Below are 23,663 nucleotides of genomic sequence, written 5' to 3'. Positions count from 1 at the left end.
TTCAGAAGTACAACATGCAGCCACTATGGCTCCTCGTATGGATGCCTCATTAGACATAGGCACATTTCCACGTCTGACTACTGGGCCTATAATGACAAATGATCAGCATGAACTTTTCAGTAAGTTCTTGAAATTGAAACCTCCGGTCTTCAAGGGTGCTTAATCGGAGGATGCTTATGATTTTCTGGTTGACTGTCACGAGCTACTACACAAGATGGGTATAGTAGAACGGTTTGGTGTGGAGTTTGTGACTTATCAGTTTCAAGGGAACGCCAAAATGTGGTGGCGGTCACATGTTGAGTGTCAACCAACGGAGGCACCACCTATGACTTGGGCCTCATTCTCTAGCTTGTTTATGGAGAAGTATATCCCTCGAACATTGAGGGATAGGAAAAGGGATGAGTTCTTGAGCCTAGAGCAAGGTAGGATGTCGGTCAATGCATATGAGGCTAAGTTTCGTGCATTATCCCAGTATGCCACCCAACTGTGTTTCAGTCCACAAGAGCGGATTCGCCGTTTTGTGAAGGGGTTGAGGTCAGAGTTGCGGATTTCAGCCTTACAGGTAGCGGCTACGGCAAAATCCTTCCAAGAGGTGGTAGATTTCGTGGTAGAGGTGGAAGGAGTGAAGCCACATGAATTCACCATGGCATCGACATCAAAGAGGTTTCGAAAGGGAGGTGAGTTTAATTGTTCTTACTCTAGAGGAATGGGTTCTGGAGGTTACTCAGTTCGACCCATTCAGTCTTCACTACAGACTGAAGTTGGGGGTCCACCTCAGACTGGTCAACACTTCTCTGAGAGACCTATGCTTGACTCCAGAGAGTGTTATGGATGTGGGGAGACTGGACATATTAGGAGGAATTGTCCAAAACAGAGTTATACACCCCCAATGGCTAGAGGTAGAGGTGGTCATGGTAGAGGCCATTATTCTGGAGGACGTGGTGGTCGAGGTAATGGTGGTCACCAAAATGGCCGAGGTGATGGGCAAACTGGAACCACTACATCACAACATGGTAGGGGCAATGGACAGACAAACGATAGGGCCCATTGTTACGCTTTCCCTGGGCGGTCTGAAGCGGAGGCATCTGATGCAGTCATCACAGGTAATCTTCTGGTTTGTGATTGCATGGCTTCTGTATTGTTTGATCCTGGATCCACATTTTCTTATTTATCTTCCTCATTTGCTAATGGTCTAAATTTACATTGTAAATTACTTGATATGCCTATTCGTGTTTCTACTCCGGTGGGTGAGTCTGTGATAGTTGAAAAGGTATATAGGTCTTGTTTTGTGAACTTTGTGGGGAGCAACACTTATGTAGATTTGGTTATCTTAGAAATGGATGATTTTGATGTAATTCTCGGTATGACCTGGCTTTCTCCGCAATTTGCGATCTTGGATTGTAATGCTAAAACTGTGACGTTAGCCAAGCCTGGGACAGATCCTTAAGTGTGGGAGGGTGACTACACTTCCAATCCGGTGCGTATCATCTCCTTTCTTCGTGCTAAGAAAATGATTAGTAAAGGGTGTTTAGCTTTCTTGGCACATCTCAAGGATGACACTACCCAAGTACCTTCGATTAAGTCGGTTTCAGTGGTCCGTGTGTTTCTGGATGTGTTCCTTGCAGATCTTCCTGGTATGCCACCAGATAGGGATATTGATTTCTGTATTGACCTTGAACCGGGTACTCGCCCCATTTCTATACCCCCTTACAGAATGGCTCCCGCGGAGATAAGAGAGTTAAAAGCCCAACTTCAAGAGTTGTTAATCAAAGGCTTTACTAGACCAAGTGCATCTCCTTGGGGTGCTCCGGTTTTGTTTGTGAAGAAGAAGGATGGGAGTTTTCGAATGTGTATAGACTACAGACAACTAAACAAGGTAACCATAAAGAACAAGTATCCTCTTCCCCGCATTGATGACTTGTTCGATCAGTTACAAGGTGCTTGTGTGTTCTCTAAGATTGACTTGAGATCCGGTTATCATCAATTGAAAATACGGGCAACGGATGTGCCAAAGACTGCTTTTCGAACGAGGTATGGGCATTACGAATTTGTAGTGATGTCTTTTGGTCTTATGAATGCCCCTGCTGCGTTCATGAGCTTGATGAACGAGATTTTTAAGCCATATTTGGACCTCTTCGTGATCGTATTTATTGATGATATATTGGTATACTCAAAGAGCAAGAAGGAACATGAAGAGCATTTGAGAATGGTATTGGAAATGTTGAGGGAGAAAAAGCTTTATGCCAAGTTCTCTAAGTGTGAGTTTTGGCTAGATGCAGTGTCCTTCTTGGGGCACGTGGTTTCTAAGGAAGGAGTGATAGTGGATCCTTCTAAGATTGAGACAGTGAAGAATTGGGTAAGACCCACTAACGTGTCAGAAATAAGGAGCTTTGTTGGGTTAGCTAGCTAATACCGCCGATTTGTCAAGGGATTCTCTTCTATTGCTTCCCAATTGACGAACTTGACTAAGCAGAATGTTCCATTTGTATGGTCGGACGAATGTGAGGAAAGCTTTCAGAAGCTCAAGACTTTGTTGACTACCGCACCTATCCTTACCTTGCCAGTAGAGGGTAAGAACTTCATTGTTTATTGTGATGCATCCTATTCTGGTTTGGGTGCAGTGCTAATGCAAGAGAAGAGTGTGATTGCTTATGCTTCAAGGCAACTAAAGGTGCATGAACGTAACTATCCGACCCACGATTTGGAATTGGCTGCGGTGGTGTTTGCATTAAAGCAATGGAGACACTATTTATATGGGGTTAAGTGTGAGATCTATACGAATCATCGTAGCCTACAGTATGTCTTTACTCAGAAAGATTTGAACTTGAGACAAAGGAGATGGATGGAACTACTGAAGGACTACGACATCACTATTTTGTATCATCCGGGGAAGGCGAATGTTGTAGCGGATGCTTTAAGTAGAAAGGCGGGAAGCATGGGAAGTCTAGCTCACTTGCAAGCTTCTAGACACCCATTGGCTAGAGAGGTTCAGACTTTAGCTAATGACTTGATGAGATTAGAAGTAAATGAGAAGGGAGGATTGTTGGCTAGTGTGGAGTTAAGATCTTTTTTTCTTGACAAAATTAAGGGAAAACAGTTTGATGATGAGAAACTAAGGCGAATCCAAGATAAAGTATTGCGAGGGGAGGCTAAGGAAGCACAAATCGATGATGAAGGTGTTTTGAGAATCAAGGGAAGGGTATGTGTACCCCGCGTCGATTATTTGATCAACACTATTCTGACAGAGGCTCACAGTTCAAGGTATTCTATACATCCGGGTGCAACCAAGATGTATCGTGATCTAAAACAACACTTTTGGTGGAGTAGAATGAAGCGTGATATTATTGACTTTATTGCCAAGTGTCCAAACTGTCAACAAGTAAAGTATGAACACCAAAGGCCCGGAGGAACACTTCAGAGAATGCCCATTCCGGAATGGAAGTGGGAAAGAATTGCAATGGACTTTGTGGTTGGTCTTCCAAGGACAATGGGTAAGTATGACTCCATTTGGGTGATTGTCGATAGGTTAACTAAATCTGCTCATTTCATTCCGGTAAATGTGACTTACAATGCAGAGAAGTTAGCCAAGATCTATATCTCAGAAATCGTTTGATTGCATGGGGTTCCACTATCCATCATATCAGATAGAGGTACGCAGTTTACTTCTATGTTTTGGAAAACATTGCATGCGGAATTGGGTACTAGGTTGGACCTTAGTACTGCGTTCCATCCTCAGACCAATGGTCAGTCTGAAAGGACGATTCAAGTGTTGGAGGATATGCTTCGTGCATGTGTGATAGAGTTTGGTGATCATTGGGATAGCTTCCTACCCTTTGCAGAGTTTTCATACAATAATAGCTATCACTCAAGTATTGATATGGCCCCATTCGAAATATTGTATGGGAGGAGATGTAGGTCTCCCATTGGTTGGTTTGATGCATTCGAGGTTAGACCTTGGGGTACTGACCTTTTAAGGGATTCGATAGAGAAAGTGAAGTCTATTCAAGAAAAGCTTCTAGCGGCGCAAAGTAGACAAAAAGAATATGCAGATCGAAAGGTTAGAGACTTAGAGTTCATGGAAGGTGAACAAGTCTTGTTGAAAGTTTCACCAATGAAAGGGGTGATGCGATTTGGTAAGCGAGGTAAACTTAGCCCAAGATATATTGGTCCATTTGAAGTACTTTAGCGAGTAGGGGAGTTGGATTATGAGTTAGCCTTGCCTCCAAGGCTGTCCGGAGTGCATCCGGTATTCCATGTGTCTATGTTGAAAAGATATCATGGGGATGGAAATTACATTATCCGTTGGGATTCAGTTTTGCTTGATGAGAACTTGTCTTATGAGGAGGAGCCTGTTGCTATTTTAGATAGAGAAGTTCGCAAGTTGAGGTCAAGAGAGATTGCATCCATCAAGGTGCAATGGAAGAATCGACCGGTTGAAGAAGCCACTTAGGAGAAGGAGGCAGACATGCAAGAAAGATACCCACATCTGTTTACAGATTCAGGTACTCCTTTTCGCTCTTGTTTTTCCTTCTTGTGATCGTTCGGGGACGAACGATGGGTAAATTGGTATCTATTGTAACGAGCTGTTTAGTCGTTTTGAGTAGCAGACTTCAATTCTGGAAAAAAAACTGGCAGAAGCGACAGACCCCACGACGGACCATCATGGGCACGACGGACTGTCGCAGGGTCTCGTTTCAAAACACTTAGAAAATCTGAAATTGGGTACTGAAAATTGACTCTCTGAACTTCATAACGGAATGGCAGGACGGACTGTCACAGTCGTGACGGACCATCACAGATTATTCAGTGGAAATTGAGTCTCTGACCCTTGCGACGACCTGCAGGACGGAGCGTCGCAGGCACGATGGGCCATCGCAGGTTGCGCAATCCCAGTCTGGGTTGGATTTCTTGATACGTTTTAAGGGACGTTTTTGACTATTCTTGCCTTAATTATAAAGTTAGTGGGTTAATGTTAATAAGTCTAATTACTTGGGGGTTAAAAGAGGTAACCTTAAGTTAATTAGTGGGGCATTATTGCCATCTTTTATTCTTAATTATATACTAATTAGGGTAAAAGAAAGAGGGCGGGAATAAGAAAAATAAGAAAGAACAAAGAGAGAGACAGAAAAAGAAAGAGAACGAGTAGAGAGAGAGAGAAACGAAGGGGATAGCAAGGATTTTGAGAAGATAGCTTGTTGATCGCAATTCTTCGGTGGAGGTAGGTTATGGTTTTTATGCTATTCGTAGTAAACTCTTAATAGAGAATGATATGTATTGATAGTATTGTAAACCCTGCTATGTGCTTAATTGTATGCATGCATGAACGTGATTATATAATTGTAGTTATATTAAGCATGATGAAGTTATTGAATCCCAAATCTTGATAAAAACCTAATCTCTTCTTAATGATGATGCCTTGGTAAGGGAGAATGCTTGACGAACTAAGGTAATGAGATTGATGATGCCTTAGTAAGGGAGAAGGCTTGATGAGTTGATTGAATGAGATTTAGGGGATCGGGTGTCACGAACCGACATGTAGATTTAGGGGATCGGGTGTCACGAACCGACACGTAGATTTAGGGGATCGGGTGTCACGAACTGACACGTAGATTTAGGAGATCGGGTGTCACGAACCGACACGTAGATTTAGGGGATCGGGTGTCACGAACCGACACGTAGATTTAGGGGATCGGAGTGTCACGTACCGACACAAGAGGATTAATGAATATGAGGGAGCGGAGTGTCAGGTACCGACACAAGAGGAATAAAGATAATGAATCTTGAAAGATGTTAATATACTCAATCTAATGAACATGATTCCCAAATGAGTATGGTATTGAGGCTTGAGTCCTCATGTGTGAACTTGACGGAATTTGTTAATGATATAGTGCTTGTTGTTGCTACATGTTGAGTATCATAGTTGATTTTATGATATTACTTGGTATATATTGTTTTCTATTTTTAGTTGGCCGATGATATCTACTCAGTACCCGTGTTTTGTACTGACCCCTACTTTTATGTTTTCTTCTTGCTTATTTGTGGAGTGCAGCAAACGTGCCATCGTCTTCAACTCAACAGTAATTCAGGCCAGTCTTACTACATCGGAAATTCAGGGTGAGCTAACGCTTCTAGCTTGGACCGGATCTTCTTCTTAAGTCTTGATGCCTTGAACTTCCGTCATGGACTAGCTTCTTATGTATTTTTAGCTTTTAGAATACTCTTAGTTTAGTCATTTGATCGTAGATGTTCTTGTGATGATGACTTCCAGATTCTGGGGATAATAATAGTTATTGATTTTATTTACGAGTTTAAGTCTTCCGCATTACTTTCTGTTTATATTATATTGAAATGTTAAGGTTTAGATTGGTTGGTTCGCTCACATAGGAGGGTAAGTGTGGGTGCCAGTCGCGGCCCGGATTTGGGTCGTGACAACATTTTTAGATTTTTCTGACTTATGTGCGGCAACGGATTTTTGGCGTGTTCGAAATTACCTTATTCTACATTTTCAGTAATTTAATTTTACTAATTGGCAATTTCTAATTTTAATATTATTCCACGTTCATCTAACATGATTAGAATCATGTAACTACATGATTTCAATAATTATTTGTTGTCTGCATATCTATGTTTTTTTAGGTCTGGCATTCCTTGAAGAACTTTTCTTTCGCGTTTTGAAATTTTATTATATAAATGACCTCCTTTAGGCTAATTAAATTCAGAAGGCCTTTCCATTTTTATGTTTACGCGAACTCGAATCATGAATTTTCTCCCCTTCCTTAAAGGTTGTTTACATTGAACAATAACAATTGAATGTATTGAGAGAGCATTGATAATGACAGAACAAAGGAGGATTGAACCCTAGGAAGAAGGGATGTATATTCAAGTTGGATTAATTATTGAAAAAATACTTAAATTTTTTAATTACGTTGCATTTATGATTTCATTAGATGAGTTAAGTTTAGTACTGTACAATTTCACAAAAGGATTTTTCTTATTGCTAGACTCATCTTCTAATACTATCCAATATTTTCTACTTCCTACTTCAGTCTATAAGCAAAAGGTCTTATCTCTTTATTTGGTTAAATTTCTCAGTTATTTGACACGTTTTTTTACTATTATTAAGGCAGGTGGTAAACTCATGATGGGTCTACATGGCTATTGTTGTACAAATGGGTCCTAGTGTGCTGGAAATATAATATGTTATATTGATAGTGGACAACTTAATGCAGAAATTAATAATGGAGGTATATCATTAATGTTTTCCATATTTTTACCAGTGAGAGTAGGCAGTGTATTTTCCTCATGAATGAGACTCAAAGTTACTCTATCCATTGTTGTCACACTCTTCTAGATTTTCGTATCTAATTGTTTGACTTTCAAATGTACAACGAGAGTAGCCGATGTGTTTTCTAGCTAACATGCTTTTTTTTGTCGAGGCTAGGAACTGATTATGAAGGCTTTGGTTGATTCTGGATGAACACATTTGTAGGTAAACTTATTTATTTAGTTATGTTATCTATATGTTCTCTGTATTTTTTCTTTTTGTTAGGAAACTCTCATTCAATTTCTCAAAATAAGTAACCGAGGAATTTAACAAAGTAATAAAAATGTTGAAAAAAATGACAGCCACATTAAAATTAGTGAGTCGTAGTCATTGTCATGGCTTATCTTTATGCCTTGGATTTCAACTAAAAGTGTAACTTATGTTTAAATAACTACATTCTGACAACTTAATGAAAATGACCTATCTATGAAATAGTCAATATTAATTAGCAATTGTGTCTTTCATTCAATCTGTCATATGGTATAAATAAATGTGAAATTATTACTTCTTTTAACCATATGAATGGTGCGAGTATTCTCTAGATGTTTTAGTTTCTTTTATAATTGTCTTGAAAGTAACTACTAATAATAGTACTTCCCATCAGACATGAACCTTGAGGTAAATTGGGTTAAGCTTTCAATCAGTATATAATCGACATTACCATTAAGCTTTCAGCTGGTACTCGACACATTATTTAACTTTGTTTAGAGTTCGACAACTATGGAAATATGAATAAAACTTTAGTTTTTGTTTTTTGCCAAGTTCAATTTTTTTGTTGTTGATATAAGATCTTATTGCCTGTTGCATATCAATACAATCAGTTTTGAATCCGTCATGTAAGTTTGACATTGCCTACAATTTGGTCAGTCAGTCATATATTGGTTTTTGCTAACCTACCCCCAATATCTAAGATATTGTGCACATTATAGATAAATAAAAGGTAATTAACTATTCTAGTATTCAATTTATCTTCCTATTTATCTATATTTTGTAATTGTACTTTACTTGAGCTTCTAGCATATCCATATTTTAAATTTATCTTAAACTGTACATGTAACCAAATTGAAATTCCTTTTAGCCGATTGTCCGTCCGTCTCCTTTGCAAATAGTCGTAATGACTCCTTTTAGTTTTTAGTTATGTTATACTTGAAAGTATTTACTTAAATAGGCAAGTAAGTGAGCTTTATTCTCTCCTATTTATAGTTGTGGGGTCATCATTCTATGTTGTTTTATTAGCTTGCTCTATTTTAGGATAACCGTAAGTTATTACTTCAAATTTCATTGTTAGGTTTGTGGATCTTTTTTGTTTTATGGTTGTTCTTAATATATTCAGTTTATTCTGATTTCTAGAGAGAACTGTACTCTTACTCTGATTATTGGTCTTTTTGTGAAAATTCATGACATAAAAGCATTGTGACGACTTAGAATGGTGTTTCCGTGTGTACATAATGACATGGATGAACATGATTCTCCTTTTGTATGAGTCTCTGCAACTCACAAGAAAATCATAATTAATACTTGATTTATATGCAAGAAATGCTTTATGTAAATTTGTTATTGAAAAATTTCGACGAAAGATTGTTCAATTTCTTACTTGCTCATTTTCCCTTCTGGTTCATTCAAAATTATTAGGTGAACTGTATGCTTTCCATTGCACATATTTTTGTGTTGTTATTTATAGAGTTGAAGAGTTATCATGTTGGTGAGAACTTTTTCTAAAAGTAGTAGATGTAAGTTTCACCCCAACGATTTCATGACAGTTAATTTTGTTTGTTCCGCTTCTGTTAGATTTATCTGATATCTGGTCAATTGTACTGGTACGAAACACATTTCGAGTGTTTATGAAGCATGTGTTGCCAGTGAACCAATAACATGGAGTTCAAATCAAACAAAGTTGACACCAAGTCTTTATCAGAATGATGAAATCAAAGAGCACTTTTGATTAGCTTCTGGATCCCTCCCCCCCACCCCCCAAATATGAGGTGGTATGGTATAGAAGCCATTTTTTGTGATATAATATCATGTCCAAGCAACAATTTTATAAGCTTTTCATGTTTTTTTTCAAATGTAAAAATAATTGTTGATATTTTAATAATCTTCATGTTTGTTGCAATTGATATTCATGTAAAATTCTGGCAGGGGATCATTCATACGAAAGTTATTTTAATTGAGTTAGTATCTAAATATTCATGATGTTAGGGTTAGTGTTTGAGCACAAGTCATGACTCATCTACCTTATTTATAAGTCAACAAGAGATGACTAATTGTACATAATTCAATGCAAGTTGTACTATGCATTGAGCCCACTTCATTTGCAATGACTAATTGGTACTAGGCTATTAGCCCCTTCATCAAGTAAATTACATTGTTTATTTTCATTTATTCTTCTTTAGCTCTACAAATATTAGTACAAACTCATTTTTTTAAATGTAGCAAAACTTTTTAAATTGTATTGTTACCGGAAGAAAAAAGAAGGGGAATACCATTTATAGCAATAAAAAAATTCACTTGATTTATTGATAATTAAATACAACATATCAATTTCTTACCAAACAAGCATAATGTATTTTTAAAAACATTTATAATACATATTTATTGCATATATAATTTATTTTTAATATATTTTAAAAAAATGAAGGATAAAAGAAGACAATCAGAGAAAAAGTAAGGTAGAAATGCAGGCAACTTCACATTATGGTCATCCTACAATGAGTTTATTATTGGCTACACATGAGTGATAGGTGAAATATCTTTTTTGTATATTTCCATCCGCGTTGCTAATGGTCATTAGTAGACAGCGTGGCCGCAAGAAGAATTAGAAGTCACTTTATCCAGTCTTACAATTAGGGGTGAATATGTCATTGAACTACATTTATTTTACTCGAGTTCTATCTCTCCTTTCCAGATTTTGTGGAATTTCTTACATTTTTTCAGCTGGTTAATGTTCAAGTTATCGCGTTTCTACTTTAACTTACATTTTGTATTTATTCCTGACTTTTCTCTACTTACATGTAGTTGTCCAATCAAATATGGTTATGTTCAACTTTAAATTGATGTAAGTCATGAGATAAGAGTTTATATATATACTTTCCTGGTGATTAATTATTGTTGCTTATGCTAATTTTTTGCGTTTTTTTCATAGGGACACATACTATATATGAGTAATTTTGGCAAACCACATGAGTTGCACAAATTCAATAATAGTAGTGAGGATTTAATTCCCATTGAGTTACTAGTATCATGAAAAAGTAGTTCAAAAAAAATTATTTGACAGTACCTGGATTGTATAACCTTGGTAACAATTGTTTTTTTATGTTGTTTTACAGGTAAAGATTACATCTTTTCTTAAATTTTGTCAATGAAAGTTTTTTTTTCTTTTAATTAGATGGTAGAGGTTTAGCAAATTTGGTGTGGTGTTTGTTTGATTTAGAGTTTCTTGATTTCTGTAAATTGATAGAATCGAATTCTCGCAGCAAATTCTGACCATCATTTCCAAGGAAATTAATTGAATACATGGTCATGAGCCATTTTCACCCTGAGGTCACATCTCATGAGTCTATCGTGCCAAAACTATTAACGCTAAGTAGAATTTGGTCCGTTGAGGGAACTTGTAGGAATGAATTTCTATTGGTATCCTGTGGAATTAGTTGAGGTGCGTGGCGTACTCCATGATATTGAAAAAAAGTATCAAAAAATATGTATTCATCAATATTATTAAAAAATAGAGTAGGAGAAAACATGTGTTGTCTGTTCTCGATTTATAAATATTGTCTTTAATTTATCACCGGAAACTTAGAGGAAGTGTGTTGCTTTCATTTGATCACATTTGCATATTATGTATCTTATACATACATCTAAAAAAATCTTTATCAACTTCTCCACATGTCAGAAGGATTTATTCACGCCTAAGAGTAAGAGACTGAATTCATAATATAGTCTCCACGTCCTTTTGGAATACCTTCATTATTTAGCTTTCCACATGTGCTTGTTTCATATATCACTTTCCAAATGGCATCACTTTCATCATCAACCACCTCAATTTTGTGAATTTGCTAACATTACACAATTTTCTTAGGAACCCCTACAGCTCCGTGTGATATGGTTTTGAGAATGCATAAGACTAGCGAACTTATTAAAGAAGATATTACTTAACAGATATTAGGGACTAAGTTGTAATATAGAAAACTTAGAGGAGTTAGTTTGTTAGGTATAGAAGAATGTTAGTTAAAAAAGTTAGTTAGAATATTAGGTGTATATATACACATGTACATCAACACAATGAGAAAAACGAAATATTTTTTTCTTCTTCGTAAATTTCATCTTCTTTCTCTCTTATTCTTATAGATGGGTGCTTGTTAATGTCAAATTGTAACATGGTATCATAGCATCAATGTTAATACCAAATTGATCAAGTGAATTAGCCATGGAAACAATCGATAATGAATTACCAGAGAAGTTAGGTCATAATCATCCTCCGTTTCTTAGAACCATTGATAATTCTGGTGCAATGTTGATTTCAATACAGCTTACAGCGGCAGAGAATTTTTCAGTTTGGAGTCATGCAATGAGAATGCAATTTTAAGTAGAAATAAGCTTGGATTCATAGATGGAACTTGCTTAAAGGAAGGTTTTGGCCCTAATCTAACAACATTGTGGGAACGTTGTAATGCAATAGTTCTATCTTGGATTATGAACTGTGTATCCAATGAACTTCTTGGAGGAATTGTATATTCAACGAATACAGCTGCAGTTTGGAGAGATCTCAAGGAAAGATATGACAAAGTTGATGGTTCAAGAGTCATCTTGCTTCATAAAGAAATTGCATCGATCTCTCAAGGTACAAGTTCAATTTCAGTCTATTTTGCTCGATTGGGAGATCTTTGGGTAGAGTTTGATAGTATTACTCCAGTACCTTCTTGTAATTGTGAGAAATCAAAGGATTTCATTCTGTTTGTACAAAATCAAAAATTACTACAATTTCTTATGGGACTTAATGAGACATATGAACAAGCAAGAGGTCAGATTCTTATGATGATTCCTTTGCCATCGTTAAACAAAGCTTACTCTATGTTACTAGAACGTGAGAGTCAAAGATTCATATCTCAATCGCATAAATCTTGAGGTCAAACATATATGAATGCATTAGTTTCAATTAGATCTAGTTCCAATCCTGTAAATAGGCAGAAAAGCCTTATTAATTTTATAGCTATGATCTAAATGTAAGATGTGATCACTGCAAACGATAAGGACACAAAAAGGCTGTTTGTTTTCGTCTAGTAAGATACCACCTGATTTTGAAAGGAGAAGAAGAGAGAATCAAGGGAACAACTACTCAGACAATAGGAATTATTATACTGAGAGAGGTGGTAATTCATATAATGCAGCAAATAATGTGTTGGATAATATTGTAAAGACTCAAGAACATCCTAATCAAGGCTCAAGAATTGGAGATTATTATAAAAGTATGGAGTTTATACATGAACAATACAGCCAAATATTGCAAATACTGGGAAAGACTAATTTGCAGGGTACATCAGATGTGGGTACTTGCACACAGGGTCCAATAAGTGGCAGTGTTAATCAAATACAAAGCTCCAATACTGCACGTAATAGTTTTAAAATCTCAGTAGGATCACATGATTGGATTGTAGACTCTGGAGCAACAAATCATATGACATATAAGTCTGATATGCTATTCGATAAGAACTCAATGCCTAGTAACAGTTATAATCAAGTTTATTTGCCTAATGGAGACAAAACCACTGTTTCTCATACATGGTCTTGCAACATTAATGAACATGAAAGGGTTGAAGATGTGTTAGTCATACCAAAATTTAAAAATAATCTTCTTTCTCTCTCAAAAATCACAAAAAGTCGCAATTGTTCAGTCTCCTTCTTTCCTGATTTTTTTGTATTCCGGGATCTTTACAATGGACAGGTGAAGGTTATTGGTAAGAATCTAACGGAAGTTATTTTCTCCCTACTCCAAAATCAAGGAAAGAGTTAAATACTCAAATATAGTCACACAATGTTCAGGATAACACTAATACAACAACTTCTTCTGTGTTCCTGTGTCATCAAAGGTTAGGACATGCATCTTCAAATGTATTAGCAAGTGTTATTCTTGAATTTGTTAAACATAATACACAAGAAATTCAAAATTGTACTATCTGTCCATTAGCCAAACAACACAAAATACCATTTTCCTCATAGTACTTCTGTGTCCTTATTGCCATTTAACTTGTTACATATTGATGTTTGGGGACCTTTTCAGTTTCCTACATATGATGGGAATAAATTCTTTGTTACAATTGTAGATGATTGTACAAGAATGGTATGGTTGTTTTTAATAAAGTTGAAAAGTGATGTGGTGTGTCCGTTAAGGTCATTAGAACAGATAATGGTACAAAATTTGTTAATTCTAGAATGTCATCAGTTATGTAAATCACTAGGCATAGTACATCAAAGAACTTATTTTTATACTCCTCAACAAAATGGTATTGTTGAGAGGAAACATAAGAATATTCTGGAAGTTGCAAGAGCTATCAAGTTTCAAGGACATTTACCTATTAGGTTCTGGGGTCATTGTGTCTTATGTGCAACTAATATTATTAACAGATTACTTACTCCAGTTCTGAATGGGAAGTCACCATGTGAAGCTCTATATAAGAGCAAACCTTCATTGCATCATTTGAAAGTAATAGGGTGTTTATGTTTTGCCAAAAATATGCATATCAGTGATAAATTTGAGTCAAGAAGTGTGGTGGCAATACATATGGGGTATAGTGAGCAAACTAAAGGATATATTCTTTATGACATGAAGAACAAGTGTTTTTTTCTTAGTAGAGATGTTGTGTTCAAGGAAACTATATTTCCTTTCTCACTTTCTTCTTCAGTTTCCTGAAAACTATTTCCTACCACTAATATTCCTACAGAAGCAATTCTAGATGGTATATCAAATGTACCAGAATCTGAAACTTCTGAATCATATTCTGATCAGACAATTTCTATACAGGATGTAACACCAGGAGATCATTATAAATCAGTAGTACTCCCCTATGGACGAAAGACTATGTGGCATATGTTTAAAAAATCCCTGAGTATGCAAGCCATTATATTCAATTGATCAATACCTTGGATATGATCATTTATCTGCCAAGTATCAGTTATATATGTCTTCATTTGGAGCTGAGATTGAACCATCTAGTTTTGAGGAAGCATGCAAAGATCCTAGGTGGGTTGATGCCATGCAGGCTGAGATCAAGGACTTAGAATGCAATAACACTAGGAAAGTTGTGCCTTTGCCTTATGGGAAAACAGTCATTGGATGTAGGTGGATTTTCAAGATTAAATACAAAGCTGATGGTCCAATTGAGAGGTTTAAGGCTAGACTAGTAGCTAAGGAATATAATCAAAGGGAAGTACTAGAGTCTCATGAGACATTTTCTCCTGTGGTAAAAATGGTGACTGTTAGAAGTGTCTTGGCACTAGCTGCAGCAGGTAACTAGCATGTACATCAAATGGATGTGTATAATGTTTTTCTACAAGGAGATTTGTATGATGAAGTGTATATGACATTACCACAAGGGTTCAAGATGACACAAGGATTTAGTGGACAGGGGGAGAAGCATGTATGTAAGCTCATTAAATCCCTATATGGACTTAATCAAGCTCCTAGACAATGGAATGTTAAGCTTACTGAAGCTCTCATAAAGTAAGGGTTTGTACAGAGTCATCTTGATTATTCTTTATTTACTAAAAGAGTTGGGGATACTTTAGTGATAATCTTAGTATATGTTGATGATATGATGATCACAGGTAATGACATTAGGCTGATACAAGAGACTAAACAGACATTACAAGATACATTCAAAATGAAAGATCTTGGAGATCTTAAGTATTTCCTAGGGATAGAATTTGCCAGGTCAAATAAAGGTATAGTTATTCATTAAAGAAAGTATACTCTTCAGATTATTTCTGAGGTTGGATTGAGTGCACCAAAACCAGCTACCACACCACTTGATTCTTTTGTGAAGTTGACTACTAAGAAATATGATGAAGTTAATAATATAGGACATGATGACAAGTTACTAGAAGATCCCAACATATATAAAAGATTAATTGGCAAACTCTTTTATCTTACTGTTACAAGACCAGATATTGCATATGCAACACAGACTCTGAGTCAATTTCTTCAACAGCCAAAACAATCACATTTAAATGAAACTCTGAAGGTGGTAAGATATATAAAAGGTGAAGCAGGGTGGGGAATTTTGCTATCCAGTAAAAGTAGCAAACATCTAAATGTTTATTGTGATTTAGATTTGGCTACATATCCACAGACTAGGAGATCAGTACCTGGAGTCTTGATAAATCTTGAAAACTCTCTTATTTCAGGGAAGACCAAGAAGCAAGGAACTGTCTCTCGAAGCTCAACAGAAGCTGAGTATAGAAGTATGGCAAATTTTGTAGCAGAGGTTGTATGGATAGTTAGTTTGTTCAAAGAATTAGGAGCAGAAATTGAAACTTCAGTTGTTGTCCATAGTGATAGCAAATCAACAATACAGATAGCAACAAATCCACTAAATCATGAAAGAACCAAACATATAGAGTTGGACTGCCATTTTATTAGAGAGAAGATACAAAAAGGAGTTATTGAAACAAGACATCTAAGTACAAAAGAACAGATAGCTGATCTACTTACTAAAGGTCTAGGCAGGTCAAAATATGAGTACTTACTTTCCAAGTTTGGAGTAATAAATTTGTTTATACCCTCAAACTTGAGGGGGAGTATTAAAGAAGGTATTACTTAACAAATATTAGGGATTAAGTTGTAATATAGAAAAGTTAGAGGAGTTATCTTGTTAGATTTAGAAGAATGTTAGTTACAAAAGTTAGTCAGAATATTAGGTAATATATACACATGTACAACAACACAATGAGAAAAATGAAATATTTTTTTCTTCTTAGTAAATTTCATCTTCTTTCTCTCTTATGCTTATAGATGGGTACTTCTTAATGTCAAATTGTAACAGAACTCCGACATCCTTTACATATAATAAACAATGCCATAGTAATCTCATATGTCAAAACCGAAACATTTGTTATAGTTTTTGGGTGTATAACATTAGTTAGTATTTAAGATTACTCAAGTAGACAGCATACTGGTGCCTGTTGTACATATCCTGAATATTTCTAATAGTATATGATATCAACCATCTTTTACAGTAGCCGTGACCCTTGATTCATTAATATTCATATTTTCACAAGCAAAATAATTGCTTCATATTAATTTGACTATTGGCATGGGCCTCTTCCATCTAGTATGTTGAGAAGCAATATTTATTTTGACAAAGACATATATAGGCCTAGCTAAATATCACCAAGGTAAGGACAGAAATTTTGAAACAAGCATAATATAATGTATAGAATATGTTTCTTAGAAAATAGGATAATTTGTGTCTCAAACAAATCTGTCAACATACTAAAACGAGTATACATAAAAGGAAAAGATGATTTTTCTTTATTTAAACTTGATGTTTCTTTTACTTTGTTTTTACCATGATAAAGGTCAACTTGAAAATATAACACTTACTCTTTTCCCTAGGTTTATGTTAGTTACTCTATACTTGATATGTTACTCCCTGTTTAAAAAAGAATAACCTGGTTTTCTTTTTAGTCTATTTAAAAAGAGTGACCTATATTCTATTTTTGGCAACACTTTAACTTCAACATTCCACATGACATGTTTAAGGTCACAAGATTAAATGATGATTTGATACATTTGATATAACTTTAATTTAGAACCACAAGATTAAAAAGTCTTCTTTCTTTTCTTAAACTCGTTTCATGTCATATTAAGTCATTCTTTTTAAAATGGAGACAATATATATATATATATATATATATATATATATATATATATATATATATATATATCTATATATATATCTCCGATCATAGCTAATCCCATCCTCACCATATGTAAGAGGATAAAAACGGAGTTGATAAAACTCAAGAGGTAATTGATTACACAAAATGAAGAATCAAAAAACTGAATTTTCCTAAAATTCTCATAGCCTTTAAAGATAGATACAAATGTCATCATATTGATTTGTGAGACTCAATTAGAGACTTATTGTTATCGTGAAACTGATGAACCTAACACAATAATATCAAATAATCACGACTTAAAGATATGCGAATATAAACTAAATGATATGCAAAAATAAGTTAAAAGATTATTAGTATATATTAAACCTTCTAAACTTCATAAAGTAAAAGTGCAATACAAAATTGTTCTGAAATTCAATATCACGTGTACAAGATATTTCTAAAATAGAAAGGTAAAAATGTTAGAATCTAGTACATAAAAGAAAATATTAAATTCAATATAGGTATAGGAATATTGGCCATTGTAATAAAAAAATAAGTCAAGAAATGCCCTAGAGATCAGTATCGGTATTTGCATAACAAAAAAATTAACAAGCTTAGTATGAATACAAAATCACAAATTTTCAATAGGCATTATAGATCGACCAAACTTAAGCATTAACTATATTGTAAAAGATTTTTGAGTAACCCTGCACGTAGAAAAGTCTAAGGATTTTAGATATAACACACAGAAAAGGAAGAAGTAACACAACATCTACTAATATGATATACTATTTATTACAATGGCCAATATTTCTACAGATATATCCCCTTCAACAATAGTATGCTATGAAGTGAGACCTATTGAGGTTGTTATGTTTCCATAATTTTATGTGATTTCAATCAAATGGTTAAATCTTTGGAGGTTGAAAAACATAATAATTCATATGATAAGATGGATAAATATATAGGATTGCCATACTAGTGAAGACTATGTGGCCTATTGTAGAGATCATTTTCATCATGAAAGTTGTGAACGTGATGTGATGTGACCAAACACTGTTATTGCATTTCTACCCTACCACCCCCTAATGCTAATGTATAATTCACATTGAATGATTCTTATTTCTGATAAAGAAAGGAAAAGTGGTTTTAAGAACATTTTGAGGCGAGTCTCAGGGCGAGTTTGGGGCAGGGCGTACCAAAAACGCTCTAGGGTGTAAATGAAAGGCGTAGATCCATAAGGCATAAGTCCTAAATTTGAGGCGTAAACCCTGAGCATAAAAACGTAAGTCCTAAAAGAAACACGTACACCCGAGTGTTTAAATTTAATTTTGTGAATCTTTAAATCATATTTTTATCATTGGTGTAATGATATTTCTCAAATAGTAATTATAATATTTTTTCTTAGTTATTGATTAATAATATTATCTCAAATAAAAATCATAAATCATTGAAAGATTTAATTTTGCTTATTTCATTAGTAATAAAACTATAAATTGGATATACATAAGACTACATCTTGTAGATCCGTGGGACTTACCCCTCGCCTTATACTGTACAAAATGTCTCGTCTCACGCCCCCACCTTTTAAAACAGTGAAAAGGAATGCTTACCTAAGGTTTAGTACTTTCAAGATCTGGAAGTTTCATCATATATATGTGGATTATTGTGTTTGAGTGTCTCATTTGTTAGATTAAGCTTCTCCATGAAGTAACTTTTTATTCACAAAAACGAACTTATAGTTTATTGAATATTAGAAGAATATAAAATGACATCATAATTCAACTAGATTTATCACTTTAAATTTTTAGTTACAAATAGGGCGCCAAGTGGTTGGGACAAATTGGATTTGGATGGATTGAAAATAGATATTACAGTTCATTCACATAAAATATGGATAGATATGAATTTGGTCAAATATGATTTGGATAAAATTATTTTAACTCACTTTGATCTCCTAAAACCAAAAAATATTAAATCAAAGCTAAATTATTATATCCCACCCCTACTACCCCACCTCACTGCTAAATTTATTTATTTTTTATAAAAAGAAATCACTATTTATAAAAATAAAAAAAACAGTTCTACCCCTACACCTTTCCTTAATGCCAGCCTTAAATAGAATCTAGGCTAGGTGAGGTCTAATGTCATCCTGATATGGGTGGGGTCAATTTTTGTAGTTGGGTTCATATATTCTTGAAACCAAGACATAAGAGGTCCATAGAGCCTTTTTTTTTTAGAACGAGCACATTTTATTCATATAACCCCAATATCCATCAATTAGAATCTATGGCCTTTAAAATACATGTTTAAACATAATAACTCAAAATAAAATATATAATAGAGACTTTCCGAATTGAATCAAGATAAGTAGAACTTTCGAAATTGATCCTGGAATAAAAGGCATATGTCAGAATGTCAAGGGAAGATGTTGTGTTGTAAAAATGGTCTTTTTCGGACTTTTAAGCTTCTGAACTTTCATTGAGCTCGATATGGCAGAAGGCGTCCCGCTAGTGTGCAAATTGTTATAGCAGGGGTAAGTTCTGTGATGGCGGCACCACTATAGCGGACCGGATCGTGTTTTAATGCAAAAATAACTCATAAACTCCTATTTTCTACATATCAGTTCTTTGATATGGGAGTGGCGATTTTTGGCAGCTTGCACCCGCTTTTCACGGAATTCATCGGTTAAGGTAAATATTTAACTCCCCAACCTTATGTATTAGTTTTAAAGTCAAATTATCAAATTTAATGATACCAATATAGTAATCAGTATATAATATTGATTTAGTATCAATTAAGCGAAATTTACTATGGGATACATACTGTAATTATTTTGATTTTATAAAGTATTTGCTTAGTTTCCCTTTTTAAAAATCTAAAAACAAACCAAATCAAACACAAATAAAATTGAGTTGGTTCATGTTTTTGATTTCGACAAATTTTTATCCAAACTGTGAACATCCATAGCTCCCTCTACCTAACAATTTTTTATTTAAATCTTGGGCCATGCTCATTTAGTAGATTCCTAATGATTTATATGATTTTTTCTTAATTTAAGTTAAGTGTTATTCTATCATAAAATCAAGTATAAAGTGAAGAAGACAAGAGAAGTAGATAGAAGATAGAATTTTTCTTCTTATTCAAGTGTATACTTATATTGCTTTGAGCTTGATATTATAACACGTTATCAACACGAGGTTCTAACCAAAATACATTTTGGGTTATGTTTATTATGTTTATTGAAACAAGGTAAGTTGTTGATATCAGCTAGAGCTAAGGTTATGTTTATATGGTTCACTGAGAAGCCCTTGTACTTGACTTGATTTGTCAGTTATATCCCTATACTTATGACTTTGTCAACTAAATCCTTAAACTTTTGCAAGCACAATATTTTAGACCCCTTTCTGATTCGATGGATGTGTGTAATACACTCATTTTGGACCTGCAATACCACGTCATTTTATAATGTCACCGCACCAAAAAGGGTAAGACATCAAATTAAAGTCCGGATGCATCATTATCATAGTGTTTGAAGGTAAGATGGTACATTCATGTTCTATCGCACCAAAAATATAAGACACTAATTTGAGTTATGATGTACCTTGATGAAAAGGATTGGGTTCAAGTCCCATAGAATTATGGCTTAACACATCTTAAATGGGTATGACATTGAGTTTGAGTCAATAAATCGTAATGATGATAAAATGATGACTAAGGAAAAAGTAATATATTTCTACGAAAAGTCTTGAAACTTGTCCAATTGAGTTTTCTCCATTCCCTAAAACAGATGCGGAAGTAGTATATTATAAGTTTGAAATCCGCCCACCTGCTCCATTCTATCATACGAATTTGGTTGCAGTGAATAATAAGTCTGAAAGATGACAAGTGATTAAATGTATGAATAAGGGCGTGAAAGGACAAAATTATAATAGTCATCATTGCGACAATTATGAAAGAGAGAACACTTTGGGTTCTCCAAATAATTTTTTAAAATGTGAAGGTAATTATTATCATCTCAAAAAAGTCTTTCGAAGGTTGATAGTAGTAATTGTAATTTAGTATGAAATGTCAATTGACACTCAATATTTGCAGACTAATCTAGTAAAATTTAATAAATCTTCCATCAAATTTAAAAAAATATATAAAGTGATGGTGTACTTTATCTTTCAAAATGATGTTGAGGTGAGTCATATTAATATTTCAAATATAAAGGTACGACAAGTATAAATGGTTATGGTCAACTCAAAATATTTGCCCATTCTTGAAAGTGAATGAATCAAGATATAATAAAAATATTGTGGGATATATGCCACAACTCACCTCTATGGGATGTTTGAGAAAAATAAATAAATTTTATTTGACGGAAATGGCCGATGATCGTGTACGTTTATACGTCATAAATATTATGGTATGTTTATTGTGAACTACCGAAATGACAAAAGAAAGAAATAATTACTGTCTATAAAAATTATGGCCATGACCAAAATAATATTATTTCGTAGCAATACAAATTTTTCATTGTTGTGTACCTATGGTACAACAAAAGTAAAGCAAGAAACATGTCTTGCTCATGATAATTTGACCATGACAATGTAATATAATTTCTCCTTGAAGGAGATGTTCACCAATGGATGGTGTCATGAAATATGAAATTAATTGCATCTAAAAGATTGAATATGCGGTTATGATTTATTTTTCCACCACACACAAAGATGAATTCCCAAATAATATTGAGATGGATGTTGGATATTCTAACATTAATTGGGGGGGGGGGGGGGGAGATGATTTACAGCTAAATTATGGTGAGGTTAATATGAATTATCGAGATCCTTGTTATAATAAAATATGAACTTGAAGTTCAAGTGATAATTTATTTACATAATGCTGCAAATCAATTGCAAGGTTAATTTTCTGACCCTGTGATATAATTCATCCGTAAATGCTCTAATGAGAAGTCCTTGAAGGATATAGTCTATGATAAATCTGAAGCGTAATAGATCAATCGGTTCCAAATATAAAATTCCTTGAAGAAGGAGAGGAGCAACTGATCAATATGGTCATGATATTGAGGTAAGTGCTATAAGAGAGCGCCACAACATAACACTTCATAAAGCCTTATAAAAGGTTCATGTACTTAAAAATGATAAAAATGAAGAGATCTCGATAGGTTATGTCATATTGGAAAAGATATCAAGTAACCATTCATGGTATCTTTGGTATGAAGTAGCGGTCAATGATATAAATTGTGATGATGATTTGATTCAAATTTGTCATATTGTGTGGACAGGTAAATGGTTGACCAAGTAACATGCATAATTCAAGTATATTTTGTTTCAGTTAGAAAAGTGATGTTTTGAACAAATAGTCCATAAATCAAGGTATAGTGTTAGTGGGGTACAAATAAATTCTTATGCATTAGTATAACTGTAAGATATCAAGTATGGCTTGTGCCATGAGTCATAACCATTTGCCGCAAAAAATTTGATATTATTGGAGATGTTTTCTCCTATGGTGATTGCAATGATATTTGTTTTCTCTGGCAATATATGAAAACTTGAATGCATATAATGAATAATTATCATATTTAGCTAGACAATATCAAAAGTTATCTGAAAATCCTTCAAACAATCAAGATGCCTGAAGGATATAACAGTTTGAAACAAACTTTTTCAATAAAACTTCAAGAATCTTTATATAGAGTGAAATAATCAAGAAAGCGAAGGGTACAAAAAGAATTACCTTAACTAGCTATCCTTGCATTTTTATTAAAAGGTCAGAATCTATTTTGTTATAATATTTGTGTAAGTTGATGACTTGAACATTATTAATATTCTTATAGTTCTTTCAAAAGCTTTTGAATGTTTGAGAAGGGAATCTAAAATGAAAAGATTCTGGAAAGATAAATTTTTGTCTTGACCTACAGATTGTGTTTTTGACGAATGAAATATTTGTCCATCAATAAACATACACAGAAAGGTTTTGATACGATTTTATATGGATAAATCACATTTATTGAGTACCACAACGATTATGCATAAAGATTCACTTTGATCACAAAAGAAGGATAAAGAGATTCTTTGTGATGAAACTCCATATCTTTGTATAATGCATCTTGTTAACAATGCTGGACCAGATATCTGTTGCTTTGCAGTGACAAGATTCATTTCCTCCACAAGAAAAGGATATTGAAATGGTGTTAAGTAGACACTTGAATATCCTTGAAGGACCATACACATGAGTTTATTCTAATTCGAGGAATCTAAGTCAGAACTAATTGATTATGCAGATGCAAAATATTAATCTGATCCGCATAAAGCTAGGTCTCAAACATGTTATTCATTTAGATGTTGAGGTGCAATAATATATTGGTGGTCTATGAAGCAAACTTTTCTAGCCCCCATGTAGAAATAATGTCTCTCCATGAAGCAAGTTGAGAATGCGTCTGGTTGAGAATAATGAC

At 34.4% G+C, this 23,663-nt stretch overlaps 1 protein-coding gene across 1 annotated transcript in view; it reads left to right on the top strand.

The window, feature by feature from the left end:
- Positions 1-1,714: 1,714 nt before the first annotated feature.
- Positions 1,715-23,663, top strand: part of LOC109118844 (uncharacterized) — a 35,585-nt gene continuing 13,636 nt past the window's right edge. The window contains exons 1-7 of the mRNA XM_069290804.1: positions 1,715-1,850; positions 11,850-12,273; positions 12,626-13,275; positions 14,260-14,342; positions 14,434-14,824; positions 14,873-14,955; positions 15,295-16,043. Of these exons, the coding sequence (XP_069146905.1) occupies positions 1,715-1,850; positions 11,850-12,273; positions 12,626-13,275; positions 14,260-14,342; positions 14,434-14,824; positions 14,873-14,955; positions 15,295-16,043 (2,516 nt within the window). The remainder of the gene's footprint in view (positions 1,851-11,849; positions 12,274-12,625; positions 13,276-14,259; positions 14,343-14,433; positions 14,825-14,872; positions 14,956-15,294; positions 16,044-23,663) is intronic.

This window comes from Solanum lycopersicum, chromosome 11 (genome assembly GCF_036512215.1).
Source record: "Solanum lycopersicum chromosome 11, SLM_r2.1".
Taxonomy (NCBI): Eukaryota; Viridiplantae; Streptophyta; class Magnoliopsida; order Solanales; family Solanaceae; genus Solanum; species Solanum lycopersicum.
This window is presented reverse-complemented; position numbering and strand designations above follow the sequence as displayed.